This window comes from Tiliqua scincoides, chromosome 1 (genome assembly GCF_035046505.1).
Source record: "Tiliqua scincoides isolate rTilSci1 chromosome 1, rTilSci1.hap2, whole genome shotgun sequence".
Lineage (NCBI taxonomy): Eukaryota > Metazoa > Chordata > Lepidosauria > Squamata > Scincidae > Tiliqua > Tiliqua scincoides.
This window is the reverse complement of record NC_089821.1, coordinates 139,671,704-139,688,592: the sequence shown is the minus strand read 5'-3', so window position 1 is coordinate 139,688,592 and position 16,889 is coordinate 139,671,704. Positions and strand designations below refer to the sequence as shown.

The window sequence follows — 16,889 nt, the reverse complement described above, 5'->3', positions numbered from 1 at the left end:
GCTGGAATTCTTTAAGTGTAAATCAACATCTTGATTTACAACTAACTCTGCATATGCTACCAAGACCCTGCAAAGATTTTATAATGAACAGAGCAGTGTATACAAGATTGCGGCACATGATATTAGGTATAACCAATCTTTTTGTTTCTATAAGAAAAACCACCAGAAATTTAGATGAAACGCTTGTCTTTGGTTCTGAGATGATATAAAAGGAACTTGCAAATAATAAAAATAGAGGTTCCTTCTGGCTTCATCAAATTAAAAATCCAATACAATGATCAATTACAAAGGCTTAGAATGGTCATTCCACAGGAGTAGACATATTAGTGTGGTGTAGCTAACAAAAAAAAACACACAAAAACCCAACAACTAGTTTTTGTGGCACCTTACAATCTAATAAATACAAAGAGGCATAAACTTTCATTGGCTACAAATAACTTCATCAGATGCCTGATGTGGCCTCCTAAACTGGTAGATTAATTAAACTATAGATCTGCACAGAGATGGAGAAAAAGTTAAGTGAGGCTAAATCACCAAGACTACGATCCTATACAAACTTACTTGAGTGTAAGATCCACTGAACTCAATGGAACTTACTTCTGAGTACACATGTATAGGAATGCACTGCAAGGAAATGAAAGCCATAGTATTAGGTGTGTCATATATTATGCACAGAAAAAAATCTTTGGATGGCATCATAGAAATTTATAATAAATTAAAACACCCATCCCCAAAAACTTCATTCTCATAGCTTTTTCTTTGATGGTTTTTTGAAATTGAATATCACAGTGGTTCCTAAACTGTGGGTTGTGGCCTGATTTTTGGTGGGTCGCCAAAGGGAGATGGAAAGATCAGATAACCAACTGTCTCAAGCTGCGAGGCTGTTCAAAAATCAGATAATTACCCTGCAAAGAGCTCAGCTCCTGCAGTTTGCAAACTTGTGTAAATATAGGAGGATAAATGTTTGAGGGTCTTTTTTTCTGGTTATTATAAACAGAAACTTTCTTTCTAGATATCCTTTTCTAAAAGTCAGATAAACTTAAGTGGGTGCCAACAGAGTGTTGTTTAAGAAAGTGGGTCCTGATGCTGAAAAGCTTTGGAATCACCAGAATATCAGCTCAAAATTCAATTTCATTTTGATTAATGTTTAGCCTTGCAATGTAATAAGTAGGCAGAAAGGGGAGAAAATGTGAAACTGAGTAGAGGGCAAAATATTGAATTATACTTGTGAAGAATCAAGATGAATTACACTGGAAGACTATCATATAAAAGGGGGAGACAATTTTTTACTGGTACATTTTGAAGCAAAGTAGCCAGAATAATGGGAGATACACCAGGGTACAAAATAAAGTCATGGGATGCTTTTTATTTTGAACAATATGGTAGTGTCATCTTGTCCTCTACTTACAAAGCCTGCGAGAACTAGTTTGAAATCCTAGAATTGAAGTGCTCCCTGGGCCACCTCTTTCTCACTAAACCCCATACGCTATTGTCTGTGTGTAACTCTTAAGATTAGTACATACACTCAATAGAATCAACTGACAAAGCAGTTTTTGGATGGTACTACTTCCAGTTGTAGATAATACAGCATCAAAAAACATGGAAAAATAGGTAGGTTGAACCCTTCTCTCCAACATGCCAGTTTGCTTAACAGACAAAAGCATTTTAACATATGGGAAACATTTATTCATGAAATTGCCCATTTAGAAAAAATGTAACCACTTTTAATATTTATTGGGCAGGAGGTCTGGTCTAGAGCAGGGGAGCCCAAGCCCCGGCCCTGGGGCCACTTGCGGCCCTCGAGGACTCCCAATGCGGCCCTCAGGGAGCCCCCAGTCTTCAATGAGCCTCTGGCCCTCCAGAGATTTGCTGGAGTCCACACTGGCCCAACACAACTGCTCTCAGCATGAGGGTGACTGTTTGACCTCTTGCATGAGCTGTGGGATGAGGGCTTTCTCCACTGCTTGCTGTTTCACATCTCTGATGCAGTAGCGGCAGCAAAGGAAAGGCCAGCCTTGCTTTGTGTAAGGCCTTTTATAGGCCTTGAGCTATTGCTAGACCTTCATTCATTCATATAAGTTCATCTTTATTATATACATTTATGTGAACATATGTAAATTTATTCAAATTTTAAATGTAAATTAATTCTTTTTTCCCTGGCCCCCGACACAATGTCGGAGAGTTGATGTGGCCCTCCTGCCAAAAACTTTGAACACCCCTGGTCTACACGGTAGAACCTCCGTTTGCCTGAAGATAACATCCGCAGGTTGCCAGTTCGAGGCCACCAGCACCGTGCGACCTTGAAGCAGCTGACAAGCTGAGCCGAGTTATTCCGTCTGCTCTGAGCGTGGGAGGATGGAGGCCAGAATGTGAAACCAGATCAGAAAGAAACATCTGAAATGTTGTGGTTCTTGAAAGATAGAACCTTCTTTCAATTGTAAAAATCCCTAAGGGGATTTAAATAGCTTGCCTATGTAAACTGCCTTGAATAAGGTCTGAGGAGAAATCTGACGACCAAGAAAGGCGGTATATAAATACCTGTATTATTATTATTTATTATTTTTAATTATTATTATTATTATCCTTTATGGGTATAAAGTAACCACTTTATGCTGCTTAATGAAAACATTAGCCTTTTGCCAACTAAGGACAGGTTACACATACAGCAGCCAAGTGTACCTTATTAGCAGGCCTGCTTTTAACAGAGATTTGGATGGTGAACACTAAACAAAAGGTCTTATCATGAGTGGTGCCATCTCTAGAGAAATCTGTTATGCTCCCTTTTTTGGTTGCCTTAAGGCAACAAGTAAAAACTTTTCTATTCCAGAAAGTGTTAAGTTCTGTACGATCCTGTATAAAATCGTTTCTGCTGCTGTTGTCTTTAGTTTCATTTTAGTGCCTATTATTGTGTTAGTCTTGCTATAAGCTGCTGTGAGTTTGACAGAAAGTGGTATATAAATAAAAGTAAAGTGTTTAGGTGCAGAAAAGTGAGAAATCTGCTGTTGTCCATACATGCATGTTTCTAGAAAATGACTGATTCTCTGACTACATCTTCAAAGTAAGCAGACCAGCTCAGCAACTGGAGACCTGCTAGAAGGGATTCAGTGATATCAGAATCCAAAGTCCAATAATGTGAATAGAATGATGCTATTTTGACATTAAAAGATTTTTTAAATAGTGTTTCGTAGTATACGTGCAAGCTCTTTCTCTCACACACACTTTAGGCAACCTCCTCAAGATTAAGCACCCAAAGGAAAGAAACTGCATCCACAGCAAAGATGCCTATTCTGTACTGTACTTTTCTTTATAAATTGCACATTACTTCTCTCACCACTGTGTGGTGCTATTAACCTTGAAAACAATGTTTCCAACTTTTTATCAAAGTTTATTTGAAGATGGTTTAGGGACGCCTTTTTTGGTTTCGTTTTCTGTTGTAACTACAACTTTTTAACCACAACGTATGCCATCAAATATTCTAGATCTCGCAGTGGAAACACACCAAATACCATTTCATGTGGCTATAGGCATACATTCAAATTGGTTATTGTTTTTAAGCTCTAAAATGTAGAACAAAGGAATTCATAGTTGCAAGGGCATAATGTCTCTGTTAATCTCTTTAGATCAGTGCTTCCCAAACTCCTGCAAGGGAACACTGTAAGTATGTGTGGGGGAAGGGCAGCAAAGTGATCCCCAAAATCACGCTGCTGGGGGGGAGGGTTTTTTTTAACCTTAGTGACTGCCGGCCTCCAGTGGGGGTGCAGGGAGCCCTGCAGACACCTCTGCAGGGCTCCCAAGCCTCCAAAATGGTAAAAAAACTCAACTGAAAGCCACTTCCTGTTTTTGATCAAAAACAGAACTGGCTTTCAATTTTATATTATTACAGGGGCTTGGGGGGCAGGTCAGCAGTTGCCAAGGTGAAAAAGGTCCTTCCCTCCGGCAGCAGAGCGATCCCGGGGATCATGGTGCTGCCTTCCCCTCCTCCCTGCCCCTTAGGGGCCAGATCTAAGTGCTTCCCAGGCTGGTGGGTTGCAACCCACCCGTTTGGGAACCACTGTTTTAAATTACACAAAAAGGCTTTAATCTTGATATAAGCTACTAATACAGCAGTCTAACACATTACGAAGTTTTCTTTTTTCTGTGATATCAAATGTTGGTTATAGAACATTCTAGTCACTTAGCAGAAATGTGCATTACATTTTTGTTTGAGTATTGCTCAGCTATAGTGCATATTTTAATTATGTTGGATGTTCTATAAGAACACATCATCAGTACTGGCTCAGTATTTTGAACCCTGAAAATCTTGTTGCATTCCTTATGACTCTGAGGCAAGTAAATCTGTAACTGCGCACAAAATGTAGGATGTGTATATTTTTAGAGCATAGGCACTGGATGGTTTTTTTCCCCTTCTAGTGACAAATATTCTTAATCAATGGCTTATTTGTCACTTTCACATACATAATAAGGGCTAAACTAGATATGATCTTCATCCTGCTATTGGCCTCTGTGTTTTAGATTTTTCAAGTAGAAATAGCAGCCATGGGGAAATGAGGGGAGAGAAAAACAACAGCTATCAGGATCATGACATGCGAGGAGTGGTATTTAACCCTTTCCTGTCACACTACAATCCTGATGACAATCATTTTCCCAAAACTGTTATTAGCCCCAGCAGGGAAGGTTCTATTTCTGCCAAGAGAAAAATTCCCTTCTAGGAGTAATAGTAACTTTGGGGTGCAATTTCATTTGAGACCACAGTGAGGAAGGACAACTTAAAACATCCTTCCAGTGAAGTCCCAATCCCAATTACCAATCCCTTCCAATAACTGTCATTCACAATCCAAGACAATGAAGGAGCAATGGAATTGAACACAATGGCATCCCTTTTCACTAAAAGATCAGATTTCCTGGAATGCTTCATTATTTGAGTCAATGCTGATTCATTGCTGTTGGGTAGATTACTCATGATGCAAGAATTATTTTGAGGAATGCACTGCGGTACATTTTTCAGTTAGTTAATGCATTACATTGCATCCTGTCTTTCTTCAGGAGGATCCCAAGTTCATAGAAATGAAAACATATTTTGTAGTACCTGTTGCCAAAAAGTTATAATCAGAATATGAAAGACAATGCCATCTATAGCTAGAAATTCATACTATTATCATCTGTACTGCAGTTAAAGTATCACGATTTAGCCCATGGTGTGTTTTCTATAACTAAATGCTGATGTTTTGGTCCCAGCAACTTGCATTAGAGAACCTCCTTTGCCTAAATATATTCCTTGAACTAGTTGTTTGCCCTCCCATGAAGGTCAACTGATTGTCACATGTTACTGAGCAAACTACAAAAAACTTCATTACTACTGCTAACTAGAAGCAAGATCAAGGACAGGTAGTAAGGAAGTTCAAAACAAAATGAAGAGTAAAAGGAGGGAGCAGAAATTTCTGACAGATGGGAGAAGTGATGGAGAAGACGCCTAAAGATTGCAAACAATATCAGGAAAGCACACCATCAACTCACTGATAATATGTACACACTTCATTATCTATGCAAAAGTATGAGAACATCCTATAAATAGCGTACATTGCATTTGCAAAATTGGTAACTCACAAACGTGTCATTAAATAAAAGCAATCTTCCCCAACAGATGGAAGGAGGCCAATCTTTTTGTGCTCTAGTGTTGATCTGCTCATTCTCTCCATCCTGCTTTCCATCATCGTTCAGCCACTATTGGACTGCATGGGGGGGTGGAAGCAGGGGTACTCGTTTTCCCAAATGTGCAAATGCTTTAGCAATGAGATATGCATCCTTTCCTGATCTCAAATAAGCTGAAATAAGTAGAATGGCAGAGATTCTGAAATATTCTGTTTGTTTTTTCACTCCTATTTTCATTTATACATTACTTTTCACACTACAGTAACCCTCACCATCTCTTTTTAAAGTAGGCAACCTATAGCCATCTTAAATATTAAGAACGGACTTGTAGTACATCATGCAATGACTTGCTCCCATTTTATGAATTAGGAATGAAGGTGTGGAAGAAGCATGATTCATTATATACTGTAAAGTGCTGGATTAAGGTAGGATTTGAATTCATGTCTCCCAGTCACATCTAAGAGATACATCAAACCATGAACAGTGGTAGCAGAGTGAGATCAGGGGAGGGAGGACTGTTTGAGATCTAGCTCCTCTTCTGCTAAATGGAATTATTTCAGCAAGTCTGAGTTAAAGGATACATCACAATAATCTCTGGAGATTGGTGACCTCGCTGCTTACTCCCAATTCCTTTCTATTGCAAAAACTGGCCATTTATGCCAAGTCTGTGTTTTGCCCTCAGCCAGTTGCCAATCCCTCTTACACTATGACTGCTAAGTTTTCAGGAATCTTTGGTGAGGGACTTTGTTAATAGCTTTTTGAAAGCTCAAATCTACAATGCCAACTGGATCGCATCCATTCACATGTCTGTGGACTGTTACAAGTTTACAGCAGTTGTTGATCTTTTAATTAGCATAGATGTGTAATGACCAGAATGCTGAACTGATTTTAAATTTATATCCTAATGAAAAGTCCTTATTAACTCCACCTACCTCTAATATAAATCATAACACACACAGAATAGCAAGTCTTTCTGATTTTTGTCCCTTATGTCTTATGGGTCAATACAGTCACTGAGAGTATGAATCAGCCTGTACATGTGTCAGTCCATGGTTGTACCCCATTCTGAAAAACAGCATTGATGTTGCATACTCTTCTGTTACAACCTGGATTTATCCTTTCCTATGGAGAAACGGACTAAAGACACTTATACAAGAAGATACAAGAACACTGTTAACTGTTGTCCACATTAAATCCTCCAATTGCAAACAAATGCACAGCAAGATGCTTGTTTTGTGAAAACATTTGGGGATTCCTGTGATTTGGAGACGCTTCAGGGTAAAATATTTGCATTTGTCTGATGACGAGTATGGACTAGATATGAATGGTCCTCCTGAGAGGCAAAATACACACACACACACGAGAGAAAGAGAGAGAAATAATTGCTCACTCACATTTTCTATGACAAATGTCCACTCTTTGTCCTCAAATTCTTCAGCATGAGGATCCTAGAAGAGACAGATACAATTTTAAATTAATTTCTGAACAATACATAGGAAATTCAATTCAGCTGACATTTTTTAATGATTCACTTAATACAGTATAAACATAGATAGTGCCACACAGGGGTAAATATCATGCTTGATATAAATATGCATATCAAACCCTTGCCACACCTATGCCACCTTCCCATTGGAAGATTCTTTTCAAATTTGCAAAAATTTAAATACTAATTAGTTTCTCATGTGACAGGTATGCATTTAATGTTCAGGAAGCAAAGTTGCAGACACAGACCCCTCCTTGCATTTTTCTTTGAACTGTGACCTATAAAATTTATTATTCTCCATTTTTAGTTGTGGGTATTTTTGGCATACTGTCAAGTTTCAATCTATACAAAAAAAGGTTCACTACTAGGCAATCTAAGATAAATAGGTAGTTTGCACTAGGAAGAGCTGATGGAGTCAAAGCCTTTTCCGTTTGAGTTTGTTCGAGGAATTAGAAATCCTCCCTGTAGAGACAAAACTCACTAACTTAGGGCGCAATCCTAACCCAGGAGGCTTGCAAACCTGTCCTAAAGCACATTTGTGCTTCTTCGTGGGCTGGCTTGGCTGGTACAGGGAAGGAAGGTTACATTGGTTGAGCTTGGCCGACACAGGGGTCTGGGGAGGATGCGGGGAGGGCAGGCAGGCAGACGGCAACATGAGGTGGGACTGGGACCCGAAAGTTATGTTGGATCCCAAACCCATTCCCCGAGAAGCATAGAGTGGCTCTGAGTAGTTCCGTTCACCTCGGATTTGTGCCACTTCCTGAGGTGGCACAGGTATGAGACGACCAATTGGTGCTGTGGTAGCTTACTTGGGGGTAAGGGGAAGAGTTTCCCCTTGGCTCCAGCTGAGCCACTTCTTACCCCAATCTTGCACTGCATACAGCGCAGGCCTTTAATTTGTGGCCTGCCTCTTCTAGCGCAAGATAGGATTGCGCTGTTAGAGATATATAGTGTAATTGAAAAATAGCACTATCCACCAATCATCTTGTGAAATAGGTAATTAAAAAAATAAACTTATGTAAAACAGATAAACTCATTAGGAATAAAGAGTTTCCCACTTATATTTCAAAACCGTTTAAAAGCAGGAGACTCAGATTTAGAGATTTGCATTAAGTCCCCAAATAAAGCAGTTTCTTTTGTCCATCATTCTGCTTCATACAATTAAAGCACTTGTCCATGGAGCTGTTGAGCATGTCCATTACACATTCACTCACAAGTCCTTATTTTAATTTGTGAAGTACTGCTGGATGTGGAGAGCTCATTTTAAAACTAGTGCTAGGTATGTCATGGTAGGTACGGGGGTAGGCTTAAAGATTACAGTAAAAATAAAGCTATGCAGTACTATTTCTTGGAAAGTTCCATTGTGAGTAAGCTGGACAAGGCATGTTACTACTGTGGTGAATAAACTGTCCAAATACTAATAAACACATTTTCAAAGATTTAGGGTGCAATCCTAATGGCAATGCAGCTCTGAGGTAAGGGAACATTCCCTTACTTTGAGGAGGCCTCTGTGAGTGACACTCAACTGCAGGATGCAGTACACGTCCCATTGGCACTGCTATGCTGTGCTGGAAAGCACTGACATAAGGGTTAGGATTGCGCCCTTAGAGGCCTCTATACTCTGCCCAACTGATTGTCTAAGCTTTTAAGTAGCAGGTTTTCAAGTATCCACTAGTGATTGCTAAGAGGCTGTACTTAACATTCTAATTAGTATCTGAAGCCCAGACTTACCCTCTAATCCTACCAGCAACACCATTTCAACAACCACTTACAGATTCAGACACATCACAACCCGTATTGCTTCCCAGAACACATGGCTTGTCTATCTCAGACCCTGTTTTTCACCTAGGCAACCATTTCAGATTGCTGCTTTACAAATAGCATCCAGCCTTTATCACAGATTCCTACAGAGTTCTGTATGAGCATCACGTTTTGTCAGCATACTGTATGTTGCCAATACAGATAAAAACCCAGCAGCTTGGCTGTGATCGTGTATTTTCAATCAGTGCAAACAGTTGCTGTTTGGATCCTAGGCTGTTTTAATGCTTTGATATTAAAACACCACCACTGACGTGCTTCTCCCTTTTCTTGGGGAAATTTTAACTTCAATATATAGCAGCAGAACTAGTAAGTCACTCTGCCCCACTTGACCCTCAAGTCTCTAGCTACATCCTTAACACTCCAAGGGATGGGTATCAGACAGAGCAATTGCTTTAGTTTCTCCAGCATGGTATTAGCGGGAACAAATCTCTCAGGGTTATTGCATACTGACCAAAGTGAAAATTTTTGTGGTAATAACTGTTAAGTACAAAACCAGAGGATGGAAGTTTTGGATGAACCTGGAGAAAGGGATGCAATCTTGTGGATGACATAAATGTTCTCCTCAGATAGTAGAAAATACATATAGATCTGCCTAGCATTTCCTAATGTATCTTCCACAAGCAAATTTCCTAACCACCACATTTCTTACCTGCATGCCCCATGTACCCATGGCCTAGTTCTGACTGAAGCGGCAAGACTGTGTCTGCACAACCTTTGACTGCAGGTAAAGGCTCACATTACTGACTCCTCCATACAAAGAAAGTTTCCCTACATGATGAATACTACTAAATACCGAGGAAAGGATGTGGCCTCTCTCTCTCTCTCTCTCTCTGGCATGCTAGTTTTCTAAGTGTAGGAATCTATTTTTCACAGGGAAGCATTCCAACATGCAAGCTCCCACGTGAAAGGGTACAGACCGGGTAAATGCTGACTACCTTGATGAGGTCAATATACAAATATGCTTAAGTCTTACTGAACACAATGGGTTTACTTCTGAGCAAGAAAAAAAACACAATTTTCAAATACCTCTGGCTATTGTTTAAGAGTGTTTGCAATATTTATTACAAATTGTATTCTGATTCATGGTTTGTATATTTTGTTTATATACTTGAACTTCTTGAAAACAGGATAGATGAAAGTGAATACATAATCATCTGCTTTCAAAATGATAGTAAATGAAAGTTATGCTATTTCTTGGGAAGTAAGTTCCACTGAGTTCAGTGGGACTAATTTCTATGTAAATATGTATAAGATCATGCTGAGATTTTGTGTCACTGGAATAACTACTTGAGGACTGCAATCTATGCTCACTTCTTCAGAAACTGAGGCTGCAATCTTAACCACACTTTCCTGAGAGTAAGCCCCATTGAACAAAATAGGACTTACTTCTGAGTAGACGTGAGTAGACCTGGTTAGGATTGTGCCCTGAGTCACTTTGAATTCAGTAGCATATATATCCAACCTTAGGACTCTAGTCCAAAGGAATAAAAATACAGGTCCAGCCTATTTATACACGAATTTGCCATCCACGTGAGTGCTTGGAACGGAACCCATGTGAAAAATTAGTCTCAACCTGTTAATGTCGTTTCAGGTTACACACAGATTCCTGTTTGAAATAAACATCACAACCAAAATGCTTACCTTAAAAAGTGTCACAGTGATTTCAATGTTTTCAGGAACAGGCCATACAACCACACCACGGTATGGATTTTTTATTCCTGGCTGCCAGCTATGAGCCTGAGAAAAGTTTGAGGGAGAAAAAAAAGCTTTGATTCATACAATTATAACTTCTGGAATTAATATGGAGCAAGATCTGTCATGTACACACAGAGGTGGATAAATGACAGAACAGTGCACACAGTACAGGACAGCAGATTTCAAAGAGTTGTTTTTAAAATCTAGGTCAAAAAATTCAGGTGCCATATAGTGTATCAGGCAAAACGAAGAAGAGATGGGTTCTTGGAGCTCACTACCTTCATCATTCATACACAGATTTTTCAAATCCTATGACTTTCTAGAACGATATATCTATCCCCGGATGCTACTCTGTCTACACTAGCAGCAACTGTTACCTTGCACGTGCCTGATCTTGCCTGATCTTGTCTGATCTCGGAAGCTAAGCAGGGTCAGGCCTGGTTAGTACTTGGATGGGAGACTGCCTGCTAATACTGGGTGCTGTAGGCTTATATCAAGTCTTTCAAGACTGAAGGTTGCCAACCACCACTCAGGCTACAGGGACCTCAAGAACTTCTTGTCTTCTTTCTGTTTGGGTTCAGACCAGGATTCTTTTTCCTGACTTCTACCGGGTTGATGCCAAAGACAAACTAATTTCCCCAAACAGTTATTCAATCCTATTTAACCTCCAATCCCAATCCTATTCAACCTCCAAATCTAGAGAGGAACATTAATGGCTATTAGACAACTGAAAAAGTAATCCCTTGGCAGTGCACCTCTGATTATTAAGCACAGGGGATTAAAAAACAGAGGCCAAGTTGAAGACAAGTCATTGTTCTGATTAAACAAGGCAACTTACTAATTGCATGCAATCTTAAGAGTTTTATTAAAAAATTAACAGCACAATCCTATGCAAGTCTTCTCAGAAGTAAGACTCCTGTCTTCAATGAAAGAAAGCGTGCATAGGATTGCAGTTTAATAGCCCAATCCTAACCCACAGTGGAACAGACAGGCCAGCTAGCCTCACCCGTAGCCAGCGCAGAGCTGGAGCTGGCTGCTGCACAAATTGGAGTAAGGAGAATTAATTCTCCTTACCCCATGTTGTACTGCAGTTGCCCCAATACTTGGGGCAAAAATACTTGGATCTGCACCAGCAAAATAGGTGGCACAGATCCGAGCAGCGCAATGTAAGGCCTGCTTACTTGGGAGGGGTTTATGATCTGGTCTATGTGCCAGATCCTAGTACCACCCCCCTCCTGGGGCTGGTCTGCCCTTTGGACTGCCCACCACCCTCCCCTGTCCTGGTGCATCCCTGTTCCGCCCTCCCTCCGCCCTCCCCAAACCCCAGTGCCAGCCTAAGGAGGGTGGCACAAACTCATCTCTTTCTGTCTGTGTAGATCTGGCCTCTGCGGGCCAGCATGCAACCTTGAGCCGGCCCAGCCGACTCACAAGTCGTCGCAGACATGCCTTACGCCACATTTGAGCCAAAGGAAGGGGCCCAGAAATCTCCTGGGAACTTTCATTTTCCTATCTACTCAGACTTGTTGCCCGCACAGGATGCTGGGGACACTACCATGAGCATGCGGCTGCAGTAACTGCAACTACTGGCAAACCATATATGCTGGGCCGAGGAATGCATACATGACACTCCTTAACACAGTGACAAATCTGGGATGAAACTGGCCTGTGACAGTAGCTCTTTGGTTTGTGGATGTGCTTACCATGACGGAGTGTATGGGGACTCAGGGACAGTTGCAACAGCTGCTGCAGAAACAAGTGTTGGTATGGACATGACAATTTCCATTCTAGCGTGAGCCTAAATATGATGCTAATTTTCTGCATGATTTTCTATATTTACAAGATTTTAGAGCAGGGGTGCTCAATACGTCGTTCGGGATCGACCGGTCGATCCCGAGGCAAAATTAGTCGATCACGGAGCCCTGTCTGTAGGCACTGACACACATACACACCGCTGGCAAGCCGCAGTCACCCAGCCGGCCCCCCCCAACTCTGCCCCCTCGCAGGAGCCCCCGAGCCTGCGAGGAGAGGCTGCTCAAAGAGCGCGAGGATCGCGCTGGCCGCAGGGCGGAAGATCGGGGCCAAGGCTGGCCGGGCAGCTCCGGGCGCCTGGCAGGCTCCCTCCTCCGCCCCATGCTGGCTGCGGGGCTTCCTTGGGGGGCATCGGAGAAGGTGACGCTGGAGGAGGAAGAGGAGGAAGCCGCGGGAGTCTGCAGAGCCGAGGACAGCCGGAGAGGAGAGAGCGCAGCCCGGCAGCGGCGTGCCCGAGGAGGAGGAGGAAGAAGCGGACCCGAGGGGAGGGGCTCCCCCCACCGCCCACCCCCCGTGGGGCTGTCACAGGAGGCGATTGTGAGCTGCGCGCTTGGGTCACTGAGGCCGGTGATCCATGCGCTGCTGAGACGGGGGCGCACGGCACTGCTCGGGCGGCAGCCAGGAGGCGCTGCCGGCCTCGGGGGGGGGGAGCCGAGACCCAGAGAGAGGTGGGCACGCGTGGCAAACTTCAGGCACAAAGTTGGACCAGGGTGAGGATGAGGAAGATGGTGTTGGTGGGCTCCCAAATCAGACACTGGGGAGGAAAGTTCAATTGGGAGGGGTCCTGGCTTGGAAAAGTCCCTGTTCCCCTCTTGCCTTCTTGCCCCACTCACTCTGCCCCCCACTTGTGCCCCCGTACAGTGAGCCCCCCACTTGTCCCATCCACTCAAGATCCATTCCCCTGGCCCTCATTCATCTATTCCCCCCCCCAGACACTTAAGCTGAGTAAGAAGTATGGCTTGGCTAGACCACCCTAGTGTGCCACTAACAGTCCTCAGGTGTGCCCTGGGGGGTTTGGGGCAAGCTCAGGCATTACAAAGTAATTACAAGTAATTACAAGTTTAAAATAAATAAAATGTATTGTTATTGTAAAATAAATAAAATATATTGTTATAAAACAATAAGATATTGTTTATTTATAAACTATAAAAATGTTTATAGTTAATTATGTTGTGTTGTGCAATATTGGCTCATGCGGTTATGCAAGGTACACCAACATACATTGTACACATAAATGTTATATGTTATGATGGCGTGAACACTGTAAAAAAACTCTGGTAGACCTCCAGGCCTTGCTGGGTTTCAAAGTAGCTCTCCAGCCAAAAAAGTGTGAGCACCCCTGTTTTAGAGAGACTTAGGAGTGTGTTTGGTTTTCCATATTACTGTATCTAGCCACATGGGTCTACTAGTCTTTGGAGCCCAGGTCTACCCACCCAAAAGAAACTTGGTTCCCCCTGATAAAATTCCTCTCAGAGACCCTGCTTACTATCTCCTGCTGTAATGAAAAGTAGAAAGATCGTGAATCCTAAGCTAAATATTTTGTAAAACACAGTGGTTAGCCAAAACTGGGAAATTCATACATTCAAGGTGCTGGTTATAAACTTTAAAGCCCTTTATAGTTTGGGGACCTGAAAGACCTTACCCTGCATGAGTCAACTTGTACTGTGAGATCTCTCTGGGAAGGTACTCATATGAATCCCCTTACTATGTGAAGTGCAGCTTGAAGGGACATGCAGGACCTCCTCAGTGGTGGTTTCCTCCTTGTGAAATTTCCTCTGCAGGAGGTTCTCAGTGCTTTCTCCCTTATGTTTTCAGAGGATGCTAGAAACACTTGTTTCAGCAAAGCTTTCGGATTACTGCATTTTTCTTTTATTACCTCTTTTCTTGTTGACTGTGGGTTGTTTTAATAGTGTGCTCTGCTCTTTTTGATTTTATTTTATCTAATTCATGTTGTTGAATTTCCACAGAAAGATGGGACATAATAGACAAATAAAAAGATAACCGGATTCTCAGATTTTTTCATTACAGGAAAAAATGTGTTATCTGGCATTCGTAGGAACAGGTTGCTGGTTAACAGTTTTTACAAGCCCCATGCCCCAGGACCCACTGAGGACCTCCTAGACATGACTTGAACAAGGTTCCAGTTGCATTCAGAGGCCCTGTTGGTTCACAACCCGTGGATTTAATTATCCATGGATTTTGGTATGGGGGGGCGGGATCTGGGAATGGATCTCTCATCAATACAGGGGTTGGACCTGTATAAACTTTTATTATTAATTCTCTTCCATTTTCAATCTATTGCATGTCCACTGAAGTATCCTTTCCCAGCATTTCATTCTAGTAAAAAGACTACAGGTGCAGCCTATTTATCCACAGATTTTTTATCTGCAGATTTGTCTCAACGCAAATGGGGTGGGGGAACCAAAAGCCACACACACCTTTGCCCTGCACTGGCATCTCGCTCCATTTCCAGGCAGCCCAAAACACTGCAAAAAGGCTCTGCCTCGCCCAGGCAGGGAAATAGCCCTGGAAGAGGTTCCCCCTGCAAAGGAACAGTAACACTCCTGGAGCCCCTGAGCCAGCAAAGAGGCTGAAGAGGGGGCCTGAAAATCTCTGTAGCCAGAGCACGTGCAGCAAGGTGGAGCTCTCTCTCTCACTCACTCACATGGGGCAGGTGTGGTAGCAACAGAGGGGACTGCTTTCAAAAACCCAGGGAGTGTTTTCCAAATTCCCCCCCCCCCATTGAGATGGTGCAGGCAATCACCGACACAAGTAAGCCTTCCCACCAAGCAAAGCATGAGATATAGCCTACAATTCTCTCCACACTTTCCTGGGAGTAAGCCCCATTGACTACAATGGGGCTTACTTCTGAGTAGAAATGCATAGGGCTGGACTCTTAAAAGATCAGCATCCCATGTGAAAGAAGCCAGGCAGCTGGCAATGGGGAAGGCTGAGTATGGAGGGGAGGGAATTAATAACAGCTGCCTTAGTTTCCTTCCATCCAGAAGTGTCAGGCTGCAGTGTATTTGCGTAACTCTATGGAATTTAGCACAATGCGTTTTTTGTTAATCATGCTGAGTTACGGAACGGAACTAAAGTGGATAAATAGGCTCCACCTGTATAAGAAAGCCAAAGACAGATATTGCCAAAGATTTACGTAACTCTTGAGACACAAATATCTTACTTATACAAAAGAATCTAGGATTTGACTTGCTTCCAAAAATGCAATTAGATGAAACTAATAACATACATAACAATTTGCATTACCGGCAGGGATGACTAAGGGCTCAAGAACATTTATTGATCTATAGCCCTAGAGACAAGCATTTCAAATTAAACAGAATCACATCAGTTACACTATGGGACAATGCAGACAACCAAACCAACCATGGGTTCTGAATGTGACCAAAGCTGCCAAAAGTACTCCCTCCTCCTGACCTCCTCAGTTCTCACATGGAGCTGTGTTGTTTCAGTTCTGGTTTAAGTCACAACCCTGCAGCTTGTCTGAACTCAGGGGATTGGTTTAACTATGGTTGACAAACTGGGATTAGAGCCAAACCATACAGGATCCAATAGCTGCGGTGTTATGCGTTGGTATCACCTTCTCCCCTTTCTTAATTTTCTTTCCATTTCTGGTTATGTTCTGTCTTCACATTTTAATAAAGAACAATGTTAACTCTGATATCAATCAATATTACTACCAGCTTCATATGCCAACATTAATGGATGCCACTGTGCAAAATGAGCAGTCTTCCCAGAATTCCTGTACACAAAATGGACAGTAAAGACATTATAACTTTGGCACACAGGTCATGTTTCTAAAGGACTCTGGTAAAGCTTCGAAATCTTGTGTACATAATCTTCACTCCACCCCACAAACATATCCTAGAAAAGGAAGGTAATTCACTTTGTCCCCATTGAATGCAACCCTGCAGTTTTTTTCTCTCTATGCAGACAGGCATTGCCAAGTGAGGGGAAGGCAAGGGGAGCCCCACTCTCCTCACATCTGGAGGCTTTTCTGAGCCTTGCAGAGGCTCACACTGCCCATTTCGGGCAAGAACACATGACTTTCGGTTTCTTGGGAAACCTGAAGACGTGTTTTTGGTCGAAATGACCAATCTGAGCCTTGTAGAGGCAGTGTGCGGATGCATGATGCCTCTGCAAGGCTCTGAAAAACCTCCTGTGAAAACCAGGAAGTGCCTTTCCACCACCTCTGGGAGGTGACCTCTCAGAACACCTCCCAGGCATGACTATAAAGCACTTCCAATTATGTCTGGAAGGTCAAGTGAGGCCATCCAGTGTGGGCTGTCACCCCCAAGTCATATCAGCTGGTGCTGAACCCGCAGTTAAGGAGAGCCCACTGTATTTCTTTCAGTCTCTTCTTTGAGGGAGAGGATATTCTCTTCATTATGCTAATTTGTTATCAAAC

The 16,889-nt window shown here is 42.3% G+C and overlaps 1 protein-coding gene across 2 annotated transcripts in view; it reads right to left on the bottom strand.

Moving 5' to 3' along the window:
• Positions 1–16,889, bottom strand: part of EHBP1 (EH domain binding protein 1) — a 347,196-nt gene that overhangs the window by 268,104 nt on the left and 62,203 nt on the right. For both annotated transcript variants that reach the window (XM_066638694.1, XM_066638607.1), the window contains exons 4-5: positions 10,598–10,693; positions 7,044–7,097 (exon numbers count right to left, since the gene is read on the bottom strand). In XM_066638694.1, coding sequence (XP_066494791.1) covers positions 7,044–7,097; positions 10,598–10,693 — 150 coding nt within the window. The remainder of the gene's footprint in view (positions 1–7,043; positions 7,098–10,597; positions 10,694–16,889) is intronic.